Here is a 24,917-nt window from a genome sequence, read left to right as displayed (position 1 = left end):
AAGGATGTGGTGCTAGAAAAAGTTGGTAATAGCTAAAAAGATTCCTGAAGGATACAAAGCTACAGAGCCAAGTTCAGACAACCAAAAGAAATTAACTCAGTGACTATTCAGACTGGTTAGTGACAGTTGTGAGGACACATGAAAAGGAGACCTAAACAGTGCTGGGTACAAGAGTGAAGAGACAGGTCAGTGAAGTCAACTAATGTACACAGTTAACATGTTAGTAATTATCAAGAGGTCCTGTAACTCCATTTAAAAGCATTCCCAAAGACATACCACTGGACCTCACCTCCTAGAAGTTTTCAGTATTTCCACAGTCAACCTGTCAAGCAGAGTCAATCTTTTGTTTTGCTGGAGTTAGCTATCAAATGCAGAGCCTGGGGCTGAAGAAATGGCTCAGCAGTTAAGAGCATTGGCTGCTCTTCCAGAGGATTGATTTGGTTCCCATTATCCACTTGGTGGCTCACAACTTGTAACTCCAGTTCCAGGAGATGACACCCTTTTGTGGCCTCTATGGGCACTAAACATATACATGGTGTACATACTTACCTACAGGAAAAGCAATCATACACTTATTTTTAAAATACAGGACCTTGCACCTGTTAAACTCAATCACACTAAACCCCTAATTCTTTTACCTTTCCTGATCACAATTCCTGACCCACATTAATCTCTGACTTTGTTTTATCCATTATTGTTTTGAGACAGTCTCATGTATCTCAGGTTGGCCTATAACTTTGTAGCTGAGGATGACTTTGAACCCCTGATCCTCCTGCCTTTCCCTTCTTAGTACACGGTTACAGGCATATGCCAACAAACCCGGTTTATGCATTGCTGGGATCAAACCCAGGACTTCATGTGTGAGACAAGCACTCTACCAACTCAGACACACCCCCATCCCTCAATGAGGGTTCTTGTTCCAAATAGACACTTTAAGAGTACAATTACACACACACAGCATTTATATACTCTTATACTATAGTATTTCCCTTTAGGTTTTAATGGATTACCAGAGAAAGGGGCCAGAGTTTTACTGAACACTTGCAAACTATTAACTGAATCATACTGTTAGGTATTTAGTTTGTTTCTATGTGATCTATATTAAAATAAGAACTCAGAATGCAAAAAATGAGTATTATATGTATTTCTAGTCAAGAAAGCACAAATATATCACACAACTGACTGTCAGTTGTACCTACTATTAAGAGTCACCAACAAAATGCCAGCAACATAAAGAGCAACAGTTCACTGATTTATTAGATGGACATACTCGTATAATCAATGAAAACTGTATGATATAAAATAATTTAGGAAATGTTGGGATTAGCAGCACCATCTGTTATTGAAATAGCAATAGATTAAAACAGCAATAGAAAAACTTCACGTATTTTAAGCAAACACTAGAAGAGAGTAACTATATGTCCTAATGCCACTGATCTGAGACAAATGATGGTGTTTTAAGCAAACACACCTCCTTCTATGCCAGAGATTTCAGTAAGCACATCAGGTGTACTGTTCTAGAAAAATGCTACTGAAGTCAAGAGATACTGCATGGTATTAAGTGGACAAGGAGAATAAAATCAGCTACGTTAGCGTGGCTCAATGCTTTTCCTGTGAAATGTTTAGTTATGGATTATGAAATGAGAAATAAAATATTTTTAAAAGACACTAATGGTCCCTAGGAAACATTAAGTGGAGCACAGATCACTAGGAAAATACATCACTTTTCCAGTTTGCTTACTAATTTTCTTTAAAAAGTAATGTGTTCTTCACAAGTGGTGTATACAAGTGTGTAATAAGCATTTTAAAAAGTTTAAACACATTTAAAATCTTAGAGATTCTTCTGATTTTTTCTTCAACATTAGCCCTGTTGTCATAATTACTGTGTGTTAGAGTAAGAGACTGAACTGGTGTAAAGGATACAAATTTACACACATTTTACAGCAACTTATACCCTACATCTACAAAATTCACATTTATAATACAGGCAAGTACAAGGCCAGGATAAAACTGTTAAATTCCAAAAAGTCTAACTGTATACTCTTTATTTTGTCCCTTTTAAAAAAAAGTTCAACTTCGGCACCAAATTTAAAAAGCCCTCACATCCTACGTAGGGAGAACCCCACTTCCCAGGTCCATCTCAGCACACACACACAGTTTTCCGGTGCGGCTGTAGGAGAGGATTTCCCATCTTCTTCTGACCCCTGAGTCTACGCCGCATGGTCAGTTTGACCGAGTGCCTGCGCTGGGATGCTGCAGGGAGGCTCGACGCCTGGGCCCCACTACTTCGACTTAAGCCATTTCGTCGGTGTTTCTTCAGGAGCGGGCCAGAGTTGGATTCTTCTAATGTCCTTTTAAAATTGGCCGGAGGGGTCCTTTCAACTTCTTGAGCTTTCATCTGACCTGGAGTTGACATCTTTAAATTTTTCTGGTCCATGATGGTATTTGTGGAATTGGTGGGCACAAGGCCAACAGACAGGGTATTAGTCAAAGTATCATGAATCCTTAAAGTCAGGGCTTTGGGACAGTTTTCTTCAAGGGCCTCTGAATCTTTTGAGGTCATCACTACAGTCTGGATACTCCCTCGAGCTATCTCAGCTGGGACCTCTAAAAATTTCTCTGAGAAGGCATTACTACGAACTAGGGCAGGTATATGGTCCTTAGAGTTCAATCTTGGCCATGGATCTTCTTCCAGTGACTAGAAAAAGAAAAGGAAAAACAATTATCCTAAAAACTCAAAGTAACACAGTAAGTTCTTAATGACGTTAAGACAAAACCATGGAATGCACTCAGTTCCTTCACCATATATTTACTGCACCAGGTTGGGGGTGGGGTGGTGCTGCAAAGAAAGTAATCAATCCAAAGGTATCAGAGAAGGAATCCCACCTTCATCACAACAGACGGAAAAGACTTGTTGGCTCACAGGTATGTCTCAACTCCAGCTTGGACCAAAAGATGCTGCAAAGCTTCCAAACAGACCCTCAGAACAGCCACAGGCACACACTGTACCAAGTCATTCATTCACACTGTGCCAGATGCAGAAAAGAGCAAATTTACTGCTTATTGATGTTTTAATTTCTTTACCCATAAATTTAATGAGGCAGGGGTTTCTCTTTGTAGCTGTCCTAGATCTCACTATATAAACCAGGCTGGCCTTGAACTCAAAAGATCTCCCTGCTTCCATCTCCCCAGCGCTAAGATTAAAGGTGTTTGCCACTGTTGCCAGCCCAAACTCTATACTTTCATTTATGTGCAGTAATAAAACTACTGAAGAAATTACTCAAATTATTTTACACAAAAACCTTTTTTTCTCCCATAAGCCCATGAAAAACTTATCTTGACAAGCCAATAACAACATTTCAACTTTCTGATAAATCAAACAAGGCCAACCTACCTACATAAACACATTCTGAATTTTAATATATGATGACCCAATTAGGGTGAAAAAGAGAAAATTCCTATTTAATGCATTAAAGACCTACAGGCTTACATTATTCTCATCATATATATTTATATAATGTACAAATAACTTCAAAGTCTCCATCACCTTTTTAAAAAGTACATTATTGGGCCAGTGAGAAAGCTCAGCAGGGTAAAGCACTTACTGCCAAGCCTGACAGCTTGAGTTCAAGTCTCCTTGACCCACATGGTGGAAGGAAAGAACCAATGCCCACAGACTGTCCTAGAATCTTCATACATGCACACTGCCATGGCATGTTATGTGTAAACACATATGTACACACAAAATAAATGTAATTAAAAATTTTTGTTAATTGCACTTTTCAAAACTGTGTGTAAGCACACACACCACACTATGTATGTGCAGAAGTCAGGGAAGTTACTACATGTGTTCTCTCCTATTATTCAGCAGGTCCCAGGACTGAACTCAGGCAGCAAGCACTGTCGTCAAGCTATGTCATGGTCCTCAGTGGCCTTTTCAGAAAAAACTGGGGACAGTGTGTCATGTAATCTAAGCTGGACTTGAACTTGCTATATAACTAAACATGACCCTGAATTTCTGATTCTCTTACCTCTACTTACTGGTGCTAGATTACAGGAACAGGACAACGCTCAGATTTATATAGTACAAAGAATCAAGCCCAGGGCTTCATGTGTGCTAGGCAAGCTCTCTGCCAACCCAGCTACATCCCCATTTCTCTAAATGGCCTCTTAACAAAAACTTGTTAAAATTAGCTAGCTTTAAACATTGGTGATGGAGAGATCTCACTATAAGTGAAAATTTTCTTAAGTTTTCTTTTTAAAATTTTTCCTTCCTAAATTCTTTTTTATAATTTATTTTTTATCTTATGTGTATTGGTGTTTTGTCAGTGTGTAGGTCCCCTGGTCCCCTGGAACTGGAGTTACAGACAGTTGTGAGCTGCTTTGTGAGTGCTAGGAATTGAACCCGGGTCCTTAGGAAGAGCAGCCAGTGCTCTTAACCACTACGCCATCTCCTCAGCGCCCCTTCCTAAATTCTAATTTGTGACTATTATCCATGTAGAAAATGTAAAGTACAAACATTAAAGCAATTACATAATGAAAACTCAGATAGTAATTTGCCCATCCCACAAACATCAGACACCAGACATCAACTGACAAAACAGGTTACCAAGGGACCTAGTTAAGAGTGGCAGTAGAATGCCAGGCAGTGGTGGCGCACGCCTGTAATCCCAGCACTCGGGAGGCAGAGGCAGGTGGATCTCTGTGAGTTCAAGTCAAGCCTGGTCAGGAAAGGCACAAAGCTACATGGAGAAACCCTGTCTTGAAAAACCAAAAAAAAAAATAAAAAATAAAAAATAAAAAATAAAGGAGAGAGAGATGAAGGCAAAATAATCAGGAGTTCACAGCCAGCTTCGGGTATAGAACGAGTTTGAAGCTAGCCTGTGATACAGAAGACCCTATTTCAAAAAACTAACATCAAATAAACAAAAATTTGGATTTATAAGTACTGTGGGCTGGTGAAATAGTTCAGTATGTAAGGCAAAGATGCTTTCAACATAAAAGCCTGGCAAACTTAGTTCACTCCCCAGAACCCACACAAAGGCAAGAGGAGAAAACAGCTCCACAAAGTTGTTCTCTGACCCCGACATGCACTGTGGGACACACACCCACACAGCAATAGATTTAAAAAGAAGCTGGGCGTGGTGGTGCATGAATTTAATCACAGTATTTGGGAGGCAGAGGCAAGCAGATCTCTTTGAGTTCAAGGATAGACTGATCTACACAGGGAGTTCCAGGACAGTCAGCGTTACACAGAGAAACCTTGTCTCAAAAAGAAAAGAAAATTAGAGTAAAGGTTAAGAGTGCAACTCTTGGGGTTGGGGATTTGTGGTAGAGCGCTTGCCTAGCAAGCACAAGGCCCTGGGTTCGATCCTCAGCTCTGGAAAAAAAAAAAAAAGAGTGCAACTCTGTGGCAAAGTGCTTGCCTGGTTTGATGCCCAGCACAGGGGAAAATCACTTCGATCTAAGTTACAAGTCCGCTCAAACTGTGATCATAGCTATTCAGGCTTAGGGGCAGTGTGCCCAGCATTCACAAAGACCTGGCTAAATATTGAGCAGAGGTAAAGGGATTCTTGCAAGAAATACATTATATAGCAAAAATCCAACATTTTCTTGAATTTAATTAAAATCTAAATTTCTGTTTTAATCAAACAGGTATGATTGCAGATAAATGTAATCCCAGCACTTGAGAACCAGGAATTCAAGGTCATCCTCAACTACACAATTAGTCTGAGGTCACCATGGGCTACATACTTGAGAGTTTGTACGGGGCCACAAACCTTTAATCCTGACACTTGGGAGGCAGAGACAGGCAGGTCTACAGAGCCAGTTCCAGGACAGCTAGGGCTATACACAGAAACCCTATCTCAAAAACAAACAAACAAACTGGTAGAACTGTTTGGGGAGAATTAGGAGATATGATCTTGCTGGGGGATGTGCGTCACTGAGGGCAGACTTTGAGGTTTCAAAAGACTTGAGAGACTCCCAGGGCTAACAAATGCCTCAGCAGTGAAGAGAACTTGTGTTCCAGAGGGCTCAGATTCAATTCACAACTATCCATATTTCCAGCTCCAGGGGATCCAATGCTCTCTTCTAACCTCCCAGGGCACCAGGCATACACAAAGTGAACAGACATACATTCAAGCAAAACACTCATACACATAAAAATAAAATTAAAAAAAGCTTTCAGCTGTTCTTCCACTCTGCCATCATGGACTCTAATCCTCTGTAACTATAAGCCAAATTAAACACTTCCTTTTATAAGCTGTCTTGGTTATGGTGTTTTATCAGCAATAGAAATGTAAATAATACACAATAAAATAAATACTCTAAGCATGAATTTTATATAACACTAACGTAACTTCCCTTTTCTTGGGGAGGGTGTTTTATTTTTTTTCAAGATAAGGTTTCTCTATGTAGCTTTGGAGCCTGTCCTGGAACTCTTTTTTTTTTTTTTTTTTTAAAGATTTATTTATTTATTTTATGTGCATTGGTGTTTTGCCTGCAAGTGTGTCTGTGTGAAGGTGTCGAATTCCCTGGAACTAGAATCACAGACAGTTGTGAGCTGCCATGTGGATGCTGGGAATTGAACTCAGGACCTCTGGAAGAACAGCCAGTGCTCTTAACCTCTGAGCCATCTCTCTAGCCACCTGAACTCTTTGTAAACCAGGCTGGCCTCAAACTCACTGAGATTTGCCTCCTCTGCCTCCTGAGTACTGGGATTAAAGGTGTGTGCCGCCACCACCGCCCGGCCTAATATAACTTTCAAACTGTAAAATGGGCTGGGGACTCTCAGGCAGGAAAGTGTCCCTGTGTAAGTACTAGGACCTGAGTTTTGATCCCCAGCATCCATGTAAAAGGTGAGGCTTGTACATGGTTGTAATCCCAGGCTGGGAAGGTACAGAAAACCTGGGACTTGACCAGCCATTCTAAAGTATGTGGTTGAGCTCCACGTCTCAGAAAACTACATGACATCGTACACATACACACACACCTACCCCTGTAGCACTGAATACCTTGACTGGTGGTGTAGAACTTGGGGAAGGAGTCATCACACAGGTTTCTTGGCTGTTGTAAGTAGGGCTATCAGTCAGGTTCAGAAAGAGCTCATCTTCATTGGTGAAGTTCCCCTGACTGTCTACTCCTGGAGAGATGCAGATAACAATGGCACTCGTGTTATCTGCACGGAGCATGCGCTGCCTCCAGCGGCCAAGTGCTCGATTCACAAGCATTTTGGCACAGGACTGTCCTTGCTCACCCTGTATTTAAAAGAACAAGGGGAAGGAAGAACATTAATTCTCATTGACTTACCAACACATATATATCAAATTTAAAACCTAGGGTGAAGGTGTCTGTCATCAAGCCTAATGATTCAATTTCTCCAGTTCAGTCCCCTAAACCCACACAGGAGGGACTAGCTCCCATTCAAGTTGTTCTCTGACCAACACACATATACAACCACATGCATAAACACATTAAAACAAAAATGTAAGAAATATTTTTATTAAAAACAATGCTAAGTGTGACCAAATAAGTAAATAAAATTCAATTCTCAACACTATCCAAAATCTCTATTAATCATGGTAAAATAATGTTTTTAAAAAACAAAATAAAGTTGGCAGGGCAAATGATGCATGCCTTCAATCTCAGTACTCCAAGACAGAGAGAGATAGGCAGATCTCTGTGAGTTTCAGGCCAGCCTGGTAAGTTCCAGGACAGCCAGAGCTATAGAGACCTAGCCTCAAAAACAAAAAAATAAATAAAATTTTGTGGTTAAATTTGGCGCACATGTGCCCGGTGTGAGGGTGCAAGCCTCTAATCTCAGCACTGGAGAGGCTGAAGAAGAGGAACCTCTGGGATATAAAGGAGACCTGCTTCAAAACAAACAGCAACAAGGGTTCATTCTGGTGTTTTTATCACTAACTTTAGCAAAGTTACAGAGACATCATCTTTAAAAGGAAGTAAGCTATTATAATATAATTTAACAAAGAAGACAATTAGGCGTGGTAGAAAAAAATGCTGCAGAAGCCAATTTCCTCCAAAAGGGGAGCTTCTGAGCCAACCATGGTGACATGTACCAGTAGTGCCAGCTACTCAGGAAATGGTAGGAAGATCACTGGTGCACAAGACCAGGGACCCACGCTGATAACTCACAGAGATAGCCTAGTACATCCTAGAGCTCATTATGTAGCCCAGGCTGGCCTGGAACTGGCGGTCTTCCCGCCTTGTGTCCCAGGTACCATGATTACAGATGTTCACTACTATACTCAGAAGTGGTTTTAAAGTGGAGTATCATGAGCTTTGAGTACAGAAACATTTTATGTACCATAAAAGAAAAATCACTGCCTATGAAATTATTATACACCATTTGGAAAAAGGATTCTAATTTCAGTGATGAAAAAAGGCAAGACATGCATGATGGTGCACACTTGGAATCATATCACTTAGGAAGGCAGGAAGATCAGGAGTGCAAGGCCAGCCTCAGCTCCTTGACTCTGAAACCAGACTGGGCTAAATGAGAGCCTGTCTCAAAAAAAGAAAAAAAGCAAATAAAAGGCGTAAAGTATGCATCTAAACTGACCAACGGCAGTGCCAGTGTGGACCACTAATTCCTGAATTCCCACACCCTTCAGGACATCAGGAGGACTCACTGTGAAGGATTCCTTTGCCTTTCACTTTTTCAGCAGATCTGCTTTTCTTCACAGCAAAGCTCCATGGAGAAAAATAATTCCACACAAGCCTTGGGGGTTGTTTGGTTGGTTTTGAGACAGGGTCTCCCTATACAACTCTGGCTGTCCTAGAACTAACTCACTGTATGTCTCCAGGCCACCTGCCTCTCCTCTGCCTCCCAGAGTGCTGAGATAAGGGCATGCGCCACCACCGCCCACAAGTTATCTCATTTTTGTTATCCCATAACCACTAACTACAAAACACTAAGTCTCTGGGTAATAAAAATGGACTTCAACAGGTCTTAGCTTTAACAAACTCACAATTTGATGAGATGGATATTTATAGAGTCTGTTTGTTTGCCTTATTAGGTGCTGAGGACTGAACATGAGGCATGGTGGTGCATGCATGCAATCTCAACTACAGGAAGGTAAAACGGAAGGATTAATCCCAAAATTAGACCCAAATTCTAGTCAACCCAAACAATCCAAACAATTCAAGAGACCCTTATCTTAGTAAAGTAAAGCAAACAAAAAAAAAAAAAAAAGGCTGGCAGTGCAGCTCAGGGATACCGCACTTGCCCAGCATCTGTTACATTCTGAACCCAATCCTTAGTGCCAGAAAACCAACACCACTCTACACATTATGCTAAGTGAATGCTAGATAGAAAAGGCCCTGAGGTATATGACCATACTCATAGGAAATATTCAAAGTAGGCAAGTACATAGGAACAAAAAAGCCCAGTGGTTGAAAGGCGCAAGGGAAAAGGAGGACAGTCATTGGAAATGGTTATGAGGTTTGTTCAGAATGACAAGACAGAAGATGAACATCCTTTAGCTAGACTCATGACCACAGACAAAACAACCCAAACATTTCAGACAGTATCAAACCACTGAGTGGCTTCTCACCATTAAGCATTTTTTCTCCTCTTGGTCTTGGCACATGGAGATGGCATCTTGAGGTGGAATCATATTCCAAAGCCCATCACTTCCCAGGATAATATACTTGTGCTTCTGGGGGTCAAGAGTGTGGACACTTGTGTCTGGTTCAGGTGACACCACAAACTTACCACTGAAGAAATCATAGCTCCACAAGTCACCTGGGTGAAGGGAACAGAAGATGCAGTAATTATTACTTTCAAGACAAGAGTGTCACATCAGCAGAATCCCCAGGTGCATTTCCCATAGGTGCAGAACAGCCCTGACAATACCCAAAGCCCATGCTAATGCACTAGGGACAAGAGAACTCCCTCACCATGCTGAAGAACTAGCAAGGGACTGGCAGCAAACAGCTCCCTTAACCTTAAAGCAGTGCTAAAGGAAAATGCAAGATGAACTAAGCAGTCTCAGAAGACCCCACGTTTTCTCTCATCTGTGGCCCCTACATTTTAAGTGGGTACATAAAATCACGTATTTACGGAATGAAACTGTCTAGGGGAAACAATGCGGACTAATGGCAGAGGGGGCGTGTAGAATGCAGACAAGTGGGCATGAGAGAAAATTTCTCAAAGTACAGACATACTTAAAACATTTAAATCAAAACTAGGCCATGGGGTAGAGATATATATCAAAACAAGAGTGCTTGCTGAGCATGTGCAAAGACCTGGGTTTAATCCCCAGAATCAGAGCTAAGTAATAGTATATATTTATTTAACTGTTTTTTAAACAACAATGAAAAAGAAAACTACCCCTTGACTGCCATTTCTAGTACAACACTGAAGTTCCTTCTCAGTCCAGTAGGATAATAAAAATACAGGTGAACTGAGTAAGAGGAAATTATGCATGGGTAATATCATTTGTACAGAGAAAAACCAATGGCTATCTTTTTCTCAGCCCACTTCCTCCTAGGGCTCCCCCCAACTCCCAGACCAGGTTTCTTTGTGTAGCTTTGCACCTTTCCTGGAACTCGCTTTGTAGCCCAGGCTGGCCTCAAACTCACAGAGATCCACCTGGCTCTGTTTCCTGAGTGCTGGGATTAAAGGTATGAACCAATGCTGCCCAGCCTACAGTCTGAATTTTTAAAGTCATCACCATTCATGCTTACTACATCGCAGAATATCATTTCTGATAGTCAAAGGGGGAGCCCCCAGCACTGGCAGGTAGTTGCCTCCTTGGTGAGGTCATTTCCCCTTTTCTCTCAATAGAGGGCGCTGGAATGACACCAGGAGCAGTTCCTCCAGTTCTAGAGAGCTCTTTGCTAGATCCTGAGTGTAGCACCTGACAGCTAATCTAGCAAGTCTAAAGAAAACCAGCAACCAACTTCCCCCAAAATGCCATCAACTCTGTGGCTGCCTGCCTCCACCCTGTGGCTGACCTATCCCAGCTCCAGAGGTCTAGTCTCAAAACTATAATCACAGTAACCTGTTCTAACATAAATCTTGAAGCCAGTAGTGGTAAATAGTCATTGCTTATAATACCAGCACTTGTCAAGTGAAGGCAGGAGAATCAAGTCTTAGACTAGCTCAGCCTCAGAGCCAGTTCTTCAAGTTAGCCTGTGCTATATGAGACCACATCTTTAAAAAAAAAAAAAGAGGGAGGGAGGGAAGGAAGGAGGAAGAGGAGTCAATGAGATGATTTGGTGGGTAAAAGCACTTACAACCAAGCCTAACATCCTGAACTAAATTCCCCGCACGATAGAGGAAAATCTTGGGAGATGTTCTCTAACCCCCGGGAGAGCACTGTGGCACATGTGCTCTTGACCCATCAGCCCTCCATAGGCGTGAGCACACACAGTTGAGGGATGGTGCCAGCTACACCACTCTGTAAATGTATGCGACAAACCCTTCAGTCTCTTCTCATTGTGAGGTCCACCTAAGACCTAGGTCAGACCAGGGAAGGGTTCAACCACTATCAATCTTTTCCCTCAGTTTTTTTTTTTTTTTTTTTTTTTTTTTTTCTGTTTGTTTCTTCTCATTTTTAAGACAAAATTTCATCAGGCAGCCCAGACTGGTCTTGAACTCAGCCTCCTGCCTACACTTCCCTAGTGAAAAGGATAGCTGAGATATAAGTGGTTAACAGCTCAGCTCTCCAGGCAAACAATCACTTGATGAATGCCTTTCCACTTCCTTAGCTCATGAGGATAAAGATCTTGTACTTACTGCATTTCATACAAACAGCACTACACATTTATCTTACAGCCAGTTCCCTAAGTGGCTTCAGAGCCATGGGCAGACTTCAGTGGTTGAGCACACCTTTCTGATATATGTAAGGCCCAAGATCAATCTAGCACTGAAAAGAACAACAGACTACTCATTAACAACCAATAACAACCAATGTGCCTCTTACGTGCTGGGATGAAGTCGGGGGGGGGGGGGGGGGTTAAACTTGGGCCTTGGACACGTTAGGCAAGCAATCTACAACTAGGCTATAGTCCCAGCCTCAAATACATTACTTAGTTTTAGGTGGAAGAGGGTTGTTGTTTGAGGCAAGTCTCACTGGGCTAGCCTCAAACACACCATTTCCTGGTCTTAGCCTACATAAATGCTAAATTTTTTTTTTTTTTGAGCTGAGGATCGAACCCAGAGCCTTGCACTCTACCACTGAACTAAATCCCCAACCCCATAAATGCTGAAATTAGAGGCATTGCACCTGCCTCTTGATTTTGAAATTGTTATGGTCAAGGCACACATAACAGTTTTATTGTTAACTCATGACTTATCAACTAAAATGGCAAAAATCAGTTGGGTGTGACAGTATAAGCCCAAAGAATGAGGAAGGAGGATTCAAGGCAAGACTAGACTATAAAGTCAAGTCAATATAAGTTCAGACTAGACTATAAAGTAAATTCAAGGTCAGAGTCATCTCTAAAGTTCTCAACCTGTGGGTCACAACACCATCAGAGCCCACACAACACTTTCACAGTCATTGCATGTCAGATGTTTATATTATGATTCATAACAGTAGCAAAATTAGTTATAAAGTAGCAATGAAAATAATTTTATGGTTGGGGTCCCCACAACATGAGGGACTGCATTAAAGGGTCGAAGTATCAGGAAGGTTGAGAAACCAAAGGGTTGAAGCATCAGGAAGGTTGAGAACCCTTGTCTAAAGTGATTGCTAAGCTTTCTAGGGCTTCACAGCAAGACACTGTCTAAAAAAACAAAGAAACAAAAAGTTGTGGATGTGTTTAGGTGTGGAAAAAACACACACCTCTAATCTCAGTTCTCAGAAATCAGAAGCTCAATGATCATGAATAGGCTACACAGTGAGACCCTGCCTCAAAACAAACACAACTACAAATATCAAAACAGAATACAATGTCAGGTGGTGGTGGCACACACCTTTGAACCCAGCACTCGGGAGGCAGAGGCAGGTGGATCTCTGTGAGTTCGAGGCCAGCCTGGTCTACAGAGTGAGTTCCAAGAAAGGCTCCAAAGCTGCACAGAGAAACCCGTCTTGAAAAAAATCAGAAAACAGAATGCAACACCCCACTGAGGCGCCACTGGCAGTTAAATGTTGCTAGGAATGGGAAATGTTTTCTTCAGTGACACAGCTGCTGGGAAGTTGTGCACACTCCAATAAGCAGTGATTACCCATGCTCATGCAAGCAATGCCAGTTACACTGAGTGGACCACACACATGCACATGTGCACATACACACAGACGGGAAGAAAGACTGGGGGGGGGGGGGGGACACAAAAGGAGTAATGAGGATGAGGATGATCAAAATACATTATACACAGTGATAAAAGTAAGACAAAGGTGGGTGGTGGTGCATGCCTTTAATCCCAGCACTCAGGAGACTGAGTCAGGCAGATAGATCTCTGTTTGAGACCATCCTGGTCTACAGAGCAAGTTTCAGGACAGCCAGGGCTACGCAAAGAAACCCTGTCTCAAAAAACAAAACAAAAGACAAAGAAGACCCAATACTTGTCTCGTAGATTCAACTACTTTTTGATATTTTCCCTGTTGTTTAGTCCACATCCTCACCTGTATTTGAATTTTCTACAGGAATGTCATTCTGACTGGAGTAAGATGAGATCTCAATGTAGTTTTGATTCTCATTTCTCTTATAACTAGTGAAGTTGAACGGTTTTCCATATGCATATCAACTATTTGTCGGTTGTTTTTAAACATTATTCCATTTTTTTATTTGGATATGTGTGCACACATGAGTGGGGGTGTACATGTGCAGGAGATGCACGCAGAGATCTGAGGACAACTTGAGGGAGAAGGCTCTCTCTCTGACTACATGGGACCCAGAAACAAAATCAAGATGTCAGGCATGGTGAAAAGTACCTTTAACCTGTAGCTTTACTGGGCCATTTCCTTGGCCCAGTATTTTGGGGTTTTGGAGACAGAATCTCACTATGTAGTTCTAGCTAACCAAGAACTCACTGACTGGGCTAGTCTCAAACCTGAAGAATCTTACTCCCTCTGCTTTCTGAATGCTGGGATTACAGGCATGAGCCATCACATTATGCTTCAGATAATATTTACTATAACCTAATTGTTTATTATTGAGGCATGGTCCCAGCCAACATGGAACTCTAGTAGACCAAGCTGGCCTTGAACTCACAGAGATCTGCCTACCCAAATTTGCCTCCTGGAATTAAAGGCATGAGCCACTTCACCCAGAGTGTAACATTTCTCTAGACTCTTTTAATCTAGACTGAGCTTCCCCATTTTGGGGCAGAACAGTACATAAAGGAAATTATGTCCTCCTCAGTACATCACACACTGGGAGGCATACAACATTCAACTATCTCTTACAATTTAATTTTTATTATCTAGTCTTAAAAATCACAATATTTTTAGTGTGCCTGTGCTCTGACTGCAACTCCTCATGTCTACCTCACCAACTGCAACCTTTTTGTTCATTTTTGAGACCAGCTGTCTTGTATGCCAATAGAGCTTGAATCAAACTCATTATGTAATTGAAGATGACCTTGAACTTCTGATCCTTCTGTCTCCACCTCCTAAGTACTGACATTACACGTATACACCATGACTCCTAGTTTATTCAGTACTGGAATCAAACTCCGGGCTTTGTATATGCTAGGCTGGTCTAGCAAGTGAGCCACAACCCCAGCCCAATTGCAGAAATTTGAAAATTCCTGATAGACTGTACAATCTTCCCCACATCAGGATACATGCCTGATATATTTTTCACAAAACCAGCCCATTCCCTACTTTCAAGTTGCAGCTAAAGTAATATTCCCTAAAAGTGGCATTTCAGTCACACTGTGTAAAGTACTTTTCCTTTCTAAATTCTTCTTTATTGCGGCACTCTGTTTCTTCCTTTCAAGGTATTTCCTAATCTAAAATTACTTCATTTACTTCTTCATTGCCTACCGTACTCCCTAACTACATGGCTTTATTCTGTGACAACAGTCTACCTATCTGCATTACACCTCCAAAGCCTACCAAAACACCTGACACCAGTGTACTCAGGTATCTACTTAGCAGAAATAAATTGGTATTTTCTCAGAGAATTTATTTTTACATGCATTGGTGTTTTGCCTGAAAGTGTATCTGTGTGAGGGTATCGGATCCCACGGAACTGGAGTTATAGACAGTTGGGAGCCACCATGTGGGTGCTGGGAACTGAACCCGGTCCTCTGGAAGAGCAGTCAGTGCTCTTAACTGCTGAGCCATCTCTCCAGCCCCAAGAATTTTCTTTAGAAAACTATCCTTATGTAGGGTAGCCAAAGCAGGTATCTCGTTAGCTGGAATTCTCTAGTCTCAGCAATGGATGGCGACTCCCACCTATAGCCCAGCCACTGGGAGGCTGAAGTCGAAGAACCATTGTGAGGACAGGCCACACAGGCCACACAGGGCCACACAGGCCACACAGGGCCACACAGGGCCACACAGGGCCACACAGGCCACACAGGGCCACACAGGGCCACACAGGCCACACAGGACCACACAGGGCCATCAGGCTAGCCTTAGCTAGAGTGAGACCTTCTCAAAACCAAGACCAAATAAGGCTATTCTTCCCACTGAGCCCCTCCTACTATTGCGAGTTCTCTCTCAAATTTTTATTTGTTCAAAAATAAATAAAGACAAGCAAAGCAAAACAAAAACATTCTAGTCTTCATTCTAAAACCAGATCTACAAAAAAATATTTTTATTTTGGCATAGACAATTTATTTAGCTAAAATTGAACAAACAAAAACTGCTGAAGCCTAAGAATGATAAGGGCTGAAGTAAGCAAGAATATTAAAAAATAGTTTTAATTCTAGCATTAAGCCTGGACGGGGGCACGCATGTATGTATGTACCTGGGTGAGTGCTGAAAATCAGCAAGACCTCCAACACAAACCCTGAACCAAGAACAAGTGGTGCTGAAATATGTATCTCAACTCTTAGCGCCCATTTGGAGGACTTTCAGCGCCTCTCATCTTACCATGCAAAACCTCAGCTCTCCATACCATCTGTTCTTTGAGCACCATATAGTGCAGAAACTACAGCATGCTTTTACCAAGTATAAATCCATCTTACCGAGTGCTCTTGCTACAGCCAAAAAAGGAATCTGATCAATGACTGTGCTCCTTCTAACAGGTCCACTGTGAGAGAGTCGAGGTCTTTTCCAAACTACACGATTCACTCCAGACTTGTTCATCACACTAAAGAGGGAATAAAGTTCACAAGTAGTCTGAATGATTAAAATATAACCAAGCCTGATATGTAAGGAATTAATAAAATGATATTACATTATCATAAAATGACATTTCAAGTACAAAGATATAATAAGCCAAGGTTCCTGCTATAAAAAGACAAACAAAACAGGGTAGGATTTACATGAAAGGAATTGACTGGAGTAGGCCGAACAAAGCCAACTGCAAATGATAGGAAAATGAAGAGCCAGGACAAAGAAAAGCATAGGACGACAAGATTCCAATAGTAGGGAAGGTCAAAAAGACTCAGAAATGGAAAGCATTTACAGGAAACACATTTAAAAGGGTTTTCCTGGGTTGGGGATTTAGCTCAGTGGTAGAGCGCTTGCCTAGCAAGCGCAAGGCCCAGAGTTTGATCCTCAGCGCAAAAAAAAAAAGGGGGGGAGGGGGCTTCCAGTTTCTTGGAAATAAGGAAACAAAAGAATGTCAGCTGCAATGTTTCTGACTTGAAGACTAATAGGAGCTGCACATGGTGACTCATTCCTTGGAAGGTCGAAACAGAAGGCTCAACGCCTGTTTAGACTCAAGATTCCTATATATTTCAAAGCATGAAACTAGCCCTGGAGAACAGCTTTATAGATACTTATTTGGGAGTTACAGAATAGGAAAATCCTCCTACAACTTTGCCATAGAAACAATAAAAATCATTAATTAGTATATAAAAGAATTAGTCACCACAGGGTACCTAAAACTTTTGTTAAGTATGGTTAATTATTTGGGGGTTAAAAATCAAAGTATAATAAGACATGGTTGCTCGTTCTGTGTTTGGTATGACTGAAATGGGATTTATTTAAAAGAAAACTGACCCTTATTTCAAATTAATCATAGTTTCTCTGAGTCATGCTCTCTAACACACACACACATACATAAAAATTCTCTAATTTTTTTTTTTTTAAGATTTATTAGCTGCATGTACTCCTGCATGCCAGAAGAGGGCATCAGATCTCATTACATACAGATGGATGTGAGCCAGTGTGTAGTGGCTGGGAATTGAACTCAGGCCCTCTGGAAGAGCAGCCAGTGCTCCTAACAACTAAGCCATCTCTCCAGTTCCTTCTGATTTTTTTTTTTTTTTAATGCCAATAGAGGAGCTAGAAAGAACTGAGTCTATAAAGAGCCTGCCATGAAAACAGGAAAACTTGAGTTCTATCCTCAGGAACCAAACAAAATCAAGGCCTGGTGGTACTGATAGTACACGCTTAGGATGAATCCAGTGCTGGGGAGGCAGACGTAAGGATCCCTGGAGCTCACTGGCCATACACCCTACACAAGGTCAGACCAAAGTGAGAGACCATCTCAAAAACCAGGTAGACAAACCAGTTCCCAAGGTATGATAGTGTGGGTGCCTGTAACCCTACCCACTAAGGAGACTGGGCAGGAGGATCATAAAATGAGGGTACCTAAACAACATAATGAGAGCCCATCTCCAAATAAAATTGAAGGGAGGGGTCAGCAAGATGGCTCTGGGGGTAAAAGTGCTTGCCACCAAGCCTGACCACCTGATTTCCATTCCCAAGGTGCACACCTTTAATCTCTCAGCACTCAGGAGGAAGAGGCAGGAAAATTTCTTTGGGTTCAAAGCCAGCCTGGTCTACAAAGGAAGTTCCAGGACAGCCAGGACTGTTACAGAGAAACTCTGTCTCTAAAAACCAAACAAACGTGGCTGGAGAGATGGCTCTGTGGTTAAGAGCACTGGCTGCTCTTCCAGAGGTCCTCAGCTCAATTCCCAGCAACCACATGGTGGCTCACAACCATCCATAATGAAATCTGGTGCCCTCTTCTGGCCTGCAGATATACCTGCAGACAGAACACTGTATATAATAAATGGTTAAAAAAATAAAAATATATTTTTTCTTCCATTTCTGAAAACAACCTAAATGCCCGTCAACTGAAGAATAGATTAAGAAAATGTGGTACATATACACAAAGTAGTACTACTCAGCAGAGAAAAACAATGACAGCATGAAATTTGCAGGCAAATGGATGGAACTAGAAAATATCATCCTGAGTGAAGTAACCCAAATCCAGAAGGACAAACATGGTATGTACTCACTCATAAGTGGATTCTAGATAGAAAGCAAAGAACAATCAGACTGCAACCCACAGAACCAAAGAGGCTACATAGCAGGGGAAACACTAGGATGACTGTGGCTTATAATAAGTTTTGGTTTTACTCAAACCCTGGGCAAGCCTGAAGGAAACATTTCACTATTAGGATAAGAATTTGTACTGTATCAAGCTGATAATAGAAAAATAAATAAATAAAACGAAACATAAATAGTAAATAAATAAAAACCAAACAATCAAGCAAGAAGGATACAGTAAAAGTGATGGTTGACTACAGTGATGCACTATATTCACTGTGCAAGCCTGTCAACCTAAACCCAGATCTCCAGAACCCATGTAAAATTCGCCAGACACAGACACAGGGAGGTCTGAAATGCCAGCACTCCTATAGGGAGCTAGGAGATAGAGATAGAATTCTTGGAAGCTTTCTGGTCACCTGGCATGGTGTATTCAGCAGAAATAACTGGAAAGAAACCCTGTCTCAAAGGCAGGAACCAACATCCTAATTGTCCTCTGACCTCCACACACTTTCCATGACACACACAATCCCACACAAGATTAAAAGGGAGAAAGAAAGTAGAAGACAAGTCCACCTAAAGAGGACAAGCAACAGAAATAGAAGGTCAAGCCAAGAGATTTGAGCAACAGTGGGAAATGTTCAAGCTGTACTGTCCTACACTAACCACAATGCTAGCAAACACTGTAAGTAGGAAATGAGAAACTCATTCTGTAGTTTAATTTTGATTAAACTTAAGTAGTCACATGTGACCAGAGGTCACCATTGATATGATGACAGCACAGTTAAAGACTAAAAGAAGAACAGAAGAACCAGAAATACCAACATAGAGCTGTAAATGTCAATACAGAGCAGAATTCTACAAAGCCCTTCACTCTCCACCTCTTTGGGGAATAAGTCCAACTTTCATTTCTAAAGACAAGGAGAGTAAGACCAAAGGCAGTCGCTTCTCATGCCTCTTCAACGCTGACACTCAAGTGGGGAGAATGCTATGAACTGGACATTCACAGGAGCATGAAATAGGAGAAATACAAAGAGAATGGAGGCCAGCATTCTGTCTTCAAGTCATCTTAAAGCCCAAGTGTTCTTTCTAAAGGACTACAAATGACAAGGTGAGCCTCCGCATGGAAGCAATTCCAGTAGCTGTCTCCAACACAAATACATTAGGAGTTCTCTAGAAATTTCATCAGCAAGGATAGTATGGTCTTTGAAAAACAAGACAAACAGTGGTACTGTTTAAGAAAAAAGTCGAAAACCAAAGCAACGTTACAAGACACTGCTTTCACTGCACCCCCTGCTGCTGCTCTGCATTAAAAGGCAAGTGGAGAGGACCAGGGTGACATGCAGAGAGCCGACTGCGCATCAACAGAAGGCTGCAAAAACAAGAGTGCTGGCCAGCCACCTAGGTCGGGACAGAGGGAAGACAGGAAATAACTTACCAGAAAATGGCTCCATTTTTGCAAAAAGACACCTGCTCCCAAATGGCAAAAAGCATGTGTCCAACTGTCCAGATGGTATTTTTTAAGAGAAAAGGCAAAAACTATAAACTCTTTTGAAATGCTATTAAAAAATGAAAAAATTTAACTTTAAAAATTCAAGTTAAAAAATAAATAAAAGAAGGGCTGGAGAGATAGCTCATCAGTTAAGAGCACTGGCTACTCTTCCAGAGGACCCAGGTTCAATTCCCAGCACCCACATGGCAGCTCACAATTGTCTGCAATTCCAGTTCCAAGGGATCTTCACACCAATGCACATAAAATAAAAGTTCATAAATTATTAAAAATAAATATAAAACAATCTAGAAAAGTATTTTCACAGGCACAAAAAAAAAAAAAAAGGAAAAAGAAACTAAGAAAGTATCAGGCCACCAATACTAGAAATGTGTAGTAAGAGACTAGCGGGGCTAGAGAGATGGCTCAGAGGTTAAGAGCACTGGCTGCTCTTCCAGAGGTCCTGAGTTCAATTCCCAACAACCACATGGTGGCTCACAACCATCTGTAATGAGATCTGGTGTCCTCTTCTGGCCTGCAGGCATACATGCAGGCAGCACACTATATACATAATAAATAAATAAATCTTAAAGAAAAAGATAGAGAGAGAGATTGACTAGTGACACAGCAGACACAGTGGCACACACCTCTGATCCCAGCTCTTGGGAGGCAGAGGCAGGCAGATCTCTGTAAGTTCCAGGACAGCCAGGGCTATACAGAGAAACCCTGTCTCAAAAAGCCAACCAACCAACCAACCAACCAGAGAGACTAGTGACTCAAATCAGTGACAGAGATTCTGTCTAACATGTGGAAGGACCTGGGTCTGACCTCCAGAAATGACAGAAAATATAATAATGCATCAATTTAAAAGATTTTTAGGGCCAGGTGTGGTGGCACATGCCTTTAATCCCAACCAGTAAACAGAGGTAGGCAGATTTCTATAAAATTGAGGCTAACATGGTAAGTTCCAGTACAGCCAGAGCTACATGGTGAGATCTTGTCTCAAAAATAAATAAGTACATACATACATGAATGTATAAATGCATAAATTAATTAATGGGAGGGCTGGGGATACAACCCAACCGTAAAGTGCTTATTTAGCATGCATGAGACTCTCTCTCTCTCTGACTCTGTCTCTGTCTCTCTGACTCTGTCTGTCTCTGTCTGTCTCTGTCTCTCTCTCTCTCTCTCTCTCTCTCTCTCTCTCTCTCTCTCACACACACACACACACACACACACACACACACACAGAGAGATATCGCAGTACTAGTAAATGAAAGACAAAACACACAAACATGGAAAAAGACTCAAGTATATGTACAACTATCTCTGCAAGGATTAAATAGACTATAGCCTGAAAGCAGATTCATTTAAGATTGTGTGAGAGCCCACAAAAGCTTCCTAGTTGAGATCTGAGCTTGCTTTACACAGCAGGGCTGCATTAGGGGATGGCTGGACCACGTGCATGGTCACCAGGAGCCTGGGATGGTCTGCACTTGGCTGTGTGTTTGGGGTCTTTTGCTCCACCCCTTGGCATTCCTCTGAAAGCTCTTTAGTAGAGACTGAAGGGGCTGGTGGGTTTTGACCCAGGCCCTCCAGAGGCCATCCTGTGTTCCTGTCTCTCTCCCCTCTATATTTCCATCTAAATCTCTTATCCCTCACTCCTCAAGAGTTCCTGGGGTAAATAAATAAGGGAGCTGGTCTCCCACAGATTGTAGGCATCCAAGACAGTAATTTCAAGAACAAAGGAAACCTTGAAAGCAATCCTTAGGATTCCCAGGAATCTGGTCACAGAAATGACAGCTCAAGAGCTTTTTCGACTCAGGATTACTATGTGGCCTCGGCTGCTCAGGAACCTGCTTTGTAGACAAGGTTGGCCTCCAACCTGAGGCAGTCCCCTGCCTCTGCTCCAAATGCTGGGGTTACAGGCACATGTCTCCACACCTGGCTAAACAACTAAGTTTTCAATAAACAAGGCCACACAGTCAACTTTAGATAGATGAGGGTTTTGTTTATTTGTTTGAGACAGGATCTCACTCCAATTCAGGCCCACCTAAAATTTAGTATGTATCTTAGGCTGGCCATCAACTCATGGCAATTCTGCTTTACCCTCTAGAATTCTGGGATAGCAGACATGAGCCCCAATATCCAACAAGGTCTGGAAAGTTTCAGATGTCCCAGAAAACAGCAGCTTCTAACAAGACTTTAACTACAGGGCTAGAGTGCTGGTTCAGCAGTGAAGAGCAATTACTGCTCTTACAGAGGACCCAAGTTCAGTTCCAGCAGCCTCACTGGAGACTCACATCACCTCTAACTCCAGGTCTAGGGGATCCAATGCTTTCTTTGGGATTCCACGGTCACCTGCACATGTGGCATACATTCAAACATATACACATATACACAAAAATAAATAAAATAAAGACCGTAACTACCTGGTCTGTACACAAATTAAATTGCACAGAGACTGTGTTTACAAACAGAAGGTATAGTCTATGCAGTCTCTAGCCAAATGAAGCTTCATTCTAGGGTCATTTTACAATAAGCAAGACCGCCCTACCACAGAGCTGACATTTGTTTATCTTATCCAGAAAAAGTATAAGGAGATGATAAACTCAAGGCCATCTTTCCACAAAATAAAAATGTAAGAGGTGTGTAATTGTCCAACTAGTTACTGGCTGCCATATGGAAAAATGAACCTGTGTTTCCACTACATTGCTTAGATTTTTGAAATTCCAGTTTAAGACTAAAAATCTAAAAGTGAAGCCATGTACACATTAGCAAAGTGTCTTTCAAAATGTGGTCTGGCAATTCCACAGGAAATGCCAAAGCTTTCTGAGCAGGTGTACAAGGTTAACTGTTTCCATCATGATGAGAAGACCATTATGCTACAGGTAGTTTTTCAGCAGAGGAATGGCTGGCTATGCTATATAAACCCAGGAATAAGTAGTTAAATGATGAATTCATGCACTACAGAAGCTTGTGTGGGGGCTTCTACAAGTTCTACCTATAGTCTGGAAAAAGCACAGTTATAACAGTGGGTGCCAAGGGAATGAAGACAGAATAGGCAGAGAGTGCACAGATGATATTTTTTTTTTTTTTTTTGGAAAGTATCTCTATTACAAAGCTCAGACTAGCCTATAACTTGCTATAGGGCCAGAGACAACCTCAAACTTACAGGCACACACCCTCATAGCTGATGATGGATAATAAAGCTACTTTCCAGGTAATAAAGTTACTCTCTCCTGGGCTTGGTGGCACACGATTTTAATCCCAGCACTTGGAAGGCAGAAGTAGGAGGATCTCTGTGAGCCTGAGGCCAATCTGGTCCACATAAGTGTCTCAAACAAAAATTAAGTTAGAGAGAGTGTGTGTGTCCAGCTATTGCAACCAAGCTAACATTCCATGACAAAGTAAACACTGTGGAGACCTGCAAAAATGGAAAAAAAATGCCATTCCTGTCACTGTATTTATGGTACAAGCCCCAGGGGACTTAAAAGGGACAGCCCTTTTTTTTAAACTCCAGGATTATGATAAACTATAAAAATAGTATCTGCAAGGCACATGGCATAGACTAGTTGCTGTGCTCTGTAAGGATTCTGAACGTTCTATGTCAATATTGAAGCAGGAAGATTAGGAGTTCCAGGTCAGGCTCAGCTATACAAGATTCTGTCTCAAAAGGAAAGGAAGGGAGCCAGGAGGAAGGCTATGTGTAAGTATAATCCCAGCATTGAGGAGACTAAAGCAGAGGATCACAAGCTGTAGGCAGGCTAGGCTACACAGTCAGTTACATGCCAGGCTGGCCTATATAACAAAACTTTGTCTCAATTAAGTAAGAGTGGTGAGGGAGAGGCAGAAAGACAAAGACAGTGTACACAGCTAGCTAAACAAAGCCAAAATATGACAGACAAAACAAATGATTACCTCCCACCAAGTCCTTCGATTCTTTCTCTTTCCTTGGGAAGTTCTGGCTTATGGTCTTGTGTCACCTCCACAGCTCTGACAAAATCATCCTTTGGGTCATCCTGAATTCCAAGGACTACCCCAGAGTCACCTACATGAGCTACATACATCTTCATGCCCCGTATGATAACCACACTGGCAGTTGTCCCGGATGTGCTGGGAAGACCTGTCATAGTCTTTGGCCATTCTGCTGTAATAAGAAAGAAAATATTTTATATTTTACTTCTCCAGGTATACACATAAGCACAGTTATTAGAATGTAACAAGCAACATATATTGAATTAGCATGTTAACACTTGAATTTGTTCAACAAAAAGGTTTTAAGAAAAACATCTTGAGCTGGAGATGTAGCAGATGTAGCAGAGCACCTGCCTAGTATTCTCAAGGTCCTAGATTCAACTCCTCGTACAGAATGAAAAGAAAAGGAGGGGAAGAGAGAGGAAAAGTCAGGATCTACTTGTCTAAGGTAGGGTTTCTGTTGCTGTGGTAAAATGCCATGACCAAAACCAACTTTGGCTGGAAAGAAAGGATTTACTTCATCTTACACTTCCATATCATACTCCATTATCAAAGTCAGAGCAGGAACTCAGGGCAGGAACCTGGAGGCAGGAACTAATGGCGGAGAACATGGAAGAGGACTTACTGGCTTGCTCCTCACAGCTTTCTCAGCCTGCCTTCTTACAAAACCTAAGATCACCAACCCAGGGGCGGCACTGCCTACAGTGAACTGGGTCCTTCCATATCAATCACCAATCAAAAAAACACACCACAGGCTTACCCATAGACCAATGTGGTGGGAGCATTTTCTCAGCTGAAGGTTCCCTCTTCAAAAATGATTCTAGCTTGTGTCAAGTTGACATAAAACCAACCAGCACACTACTTGAGGATTTAAATTAATCCTCTAATCCAAACATTTATAAATAACTATAATAAAACCATAAACCAATATTGAGAGAAACAAATCACAGGATAGATTTTCTACTTCCATGAAACTTTCAGTCTTAACTATATGGAGAAGCCAGGATATGTTAGTTTTGATTGCCTTCTTTGTTAGGAATCAAACCCAAGGCTTCCTACATGCCAAGCAGGTACTCTGC

The 24,917-nt window shown here is 41.7% G+C and overlaps 1 protein-coding gene across 1 annotated transcript; it reads right to left on the bottom strand.

The window, feature by feature from the left end:
- Positions 1-1,239: 1,239 nt before the first annotated feature.
- On the bottom strand, positions 1,240-24,602 carry Ppm1d (protein phosphatase, Mg2+/Mn2+ dependent 1D). Its single transcript, XM_036195284.1, has 6 exons — positions 24,599-24,602; positions 23,782-24,010; positions 16,112-16,236; positions 9,576-9,766; positions 7,017-7,259; positions 1,240-2,698 (listed from the first exon to the last, which is right to left on the bottom strand). The coding sequence occupies exons 1-6, from the start codon at positions 24,600-24,602 to the stop codon at positions 2,141-2,143; spliced, it is 1,350 nt and encodes a 449-aa protein (XP_036051177.1). The 3' UTR covers positions 1,240-2,140.
- Positions 24,603-24,917: the final 315 nt, after the last annotated feature.

Source organism: Onychomys torridus, chromosome 8 (genome assembly GCF_903995425.1).
Source record: "Onychomys torridus chromosome 8, mOncTor1.1, whole genome shotgun sequence".
In the NCBI taxonomy this organism is placed as follows: Eukaryota; Metazoa; Chordata; class Mammalia; order Rodentia; family Cricetidae; genus Onychomys; species Onychomys torridus.
This window is presented reverse-complemented; position numbering and strand designations above follow the sequence as displayed.

What these genes read in the sequence shown, in the direction of transcription:
- Ppm1d (XM_036195284.1), bottom strand. An exon ending in ATCGAAGGACTTGGTGGGAG is followed by an intron (nt 16,237 to 23,781) that starts GTAATCATTTGT and finishes TTCCCTCTTTAG; the next exon opens with TGTGATGAACAAGTCTGGAG. An exon ending in GTTCTACACCACCAGTCAAG is followed by an intron (nt 2,699 to 7,016) that starts GTATTCAGTGCT and finishes TTCTTTTTCTAG; the next exon opens with TCACTGGAAGAAGATCCATG.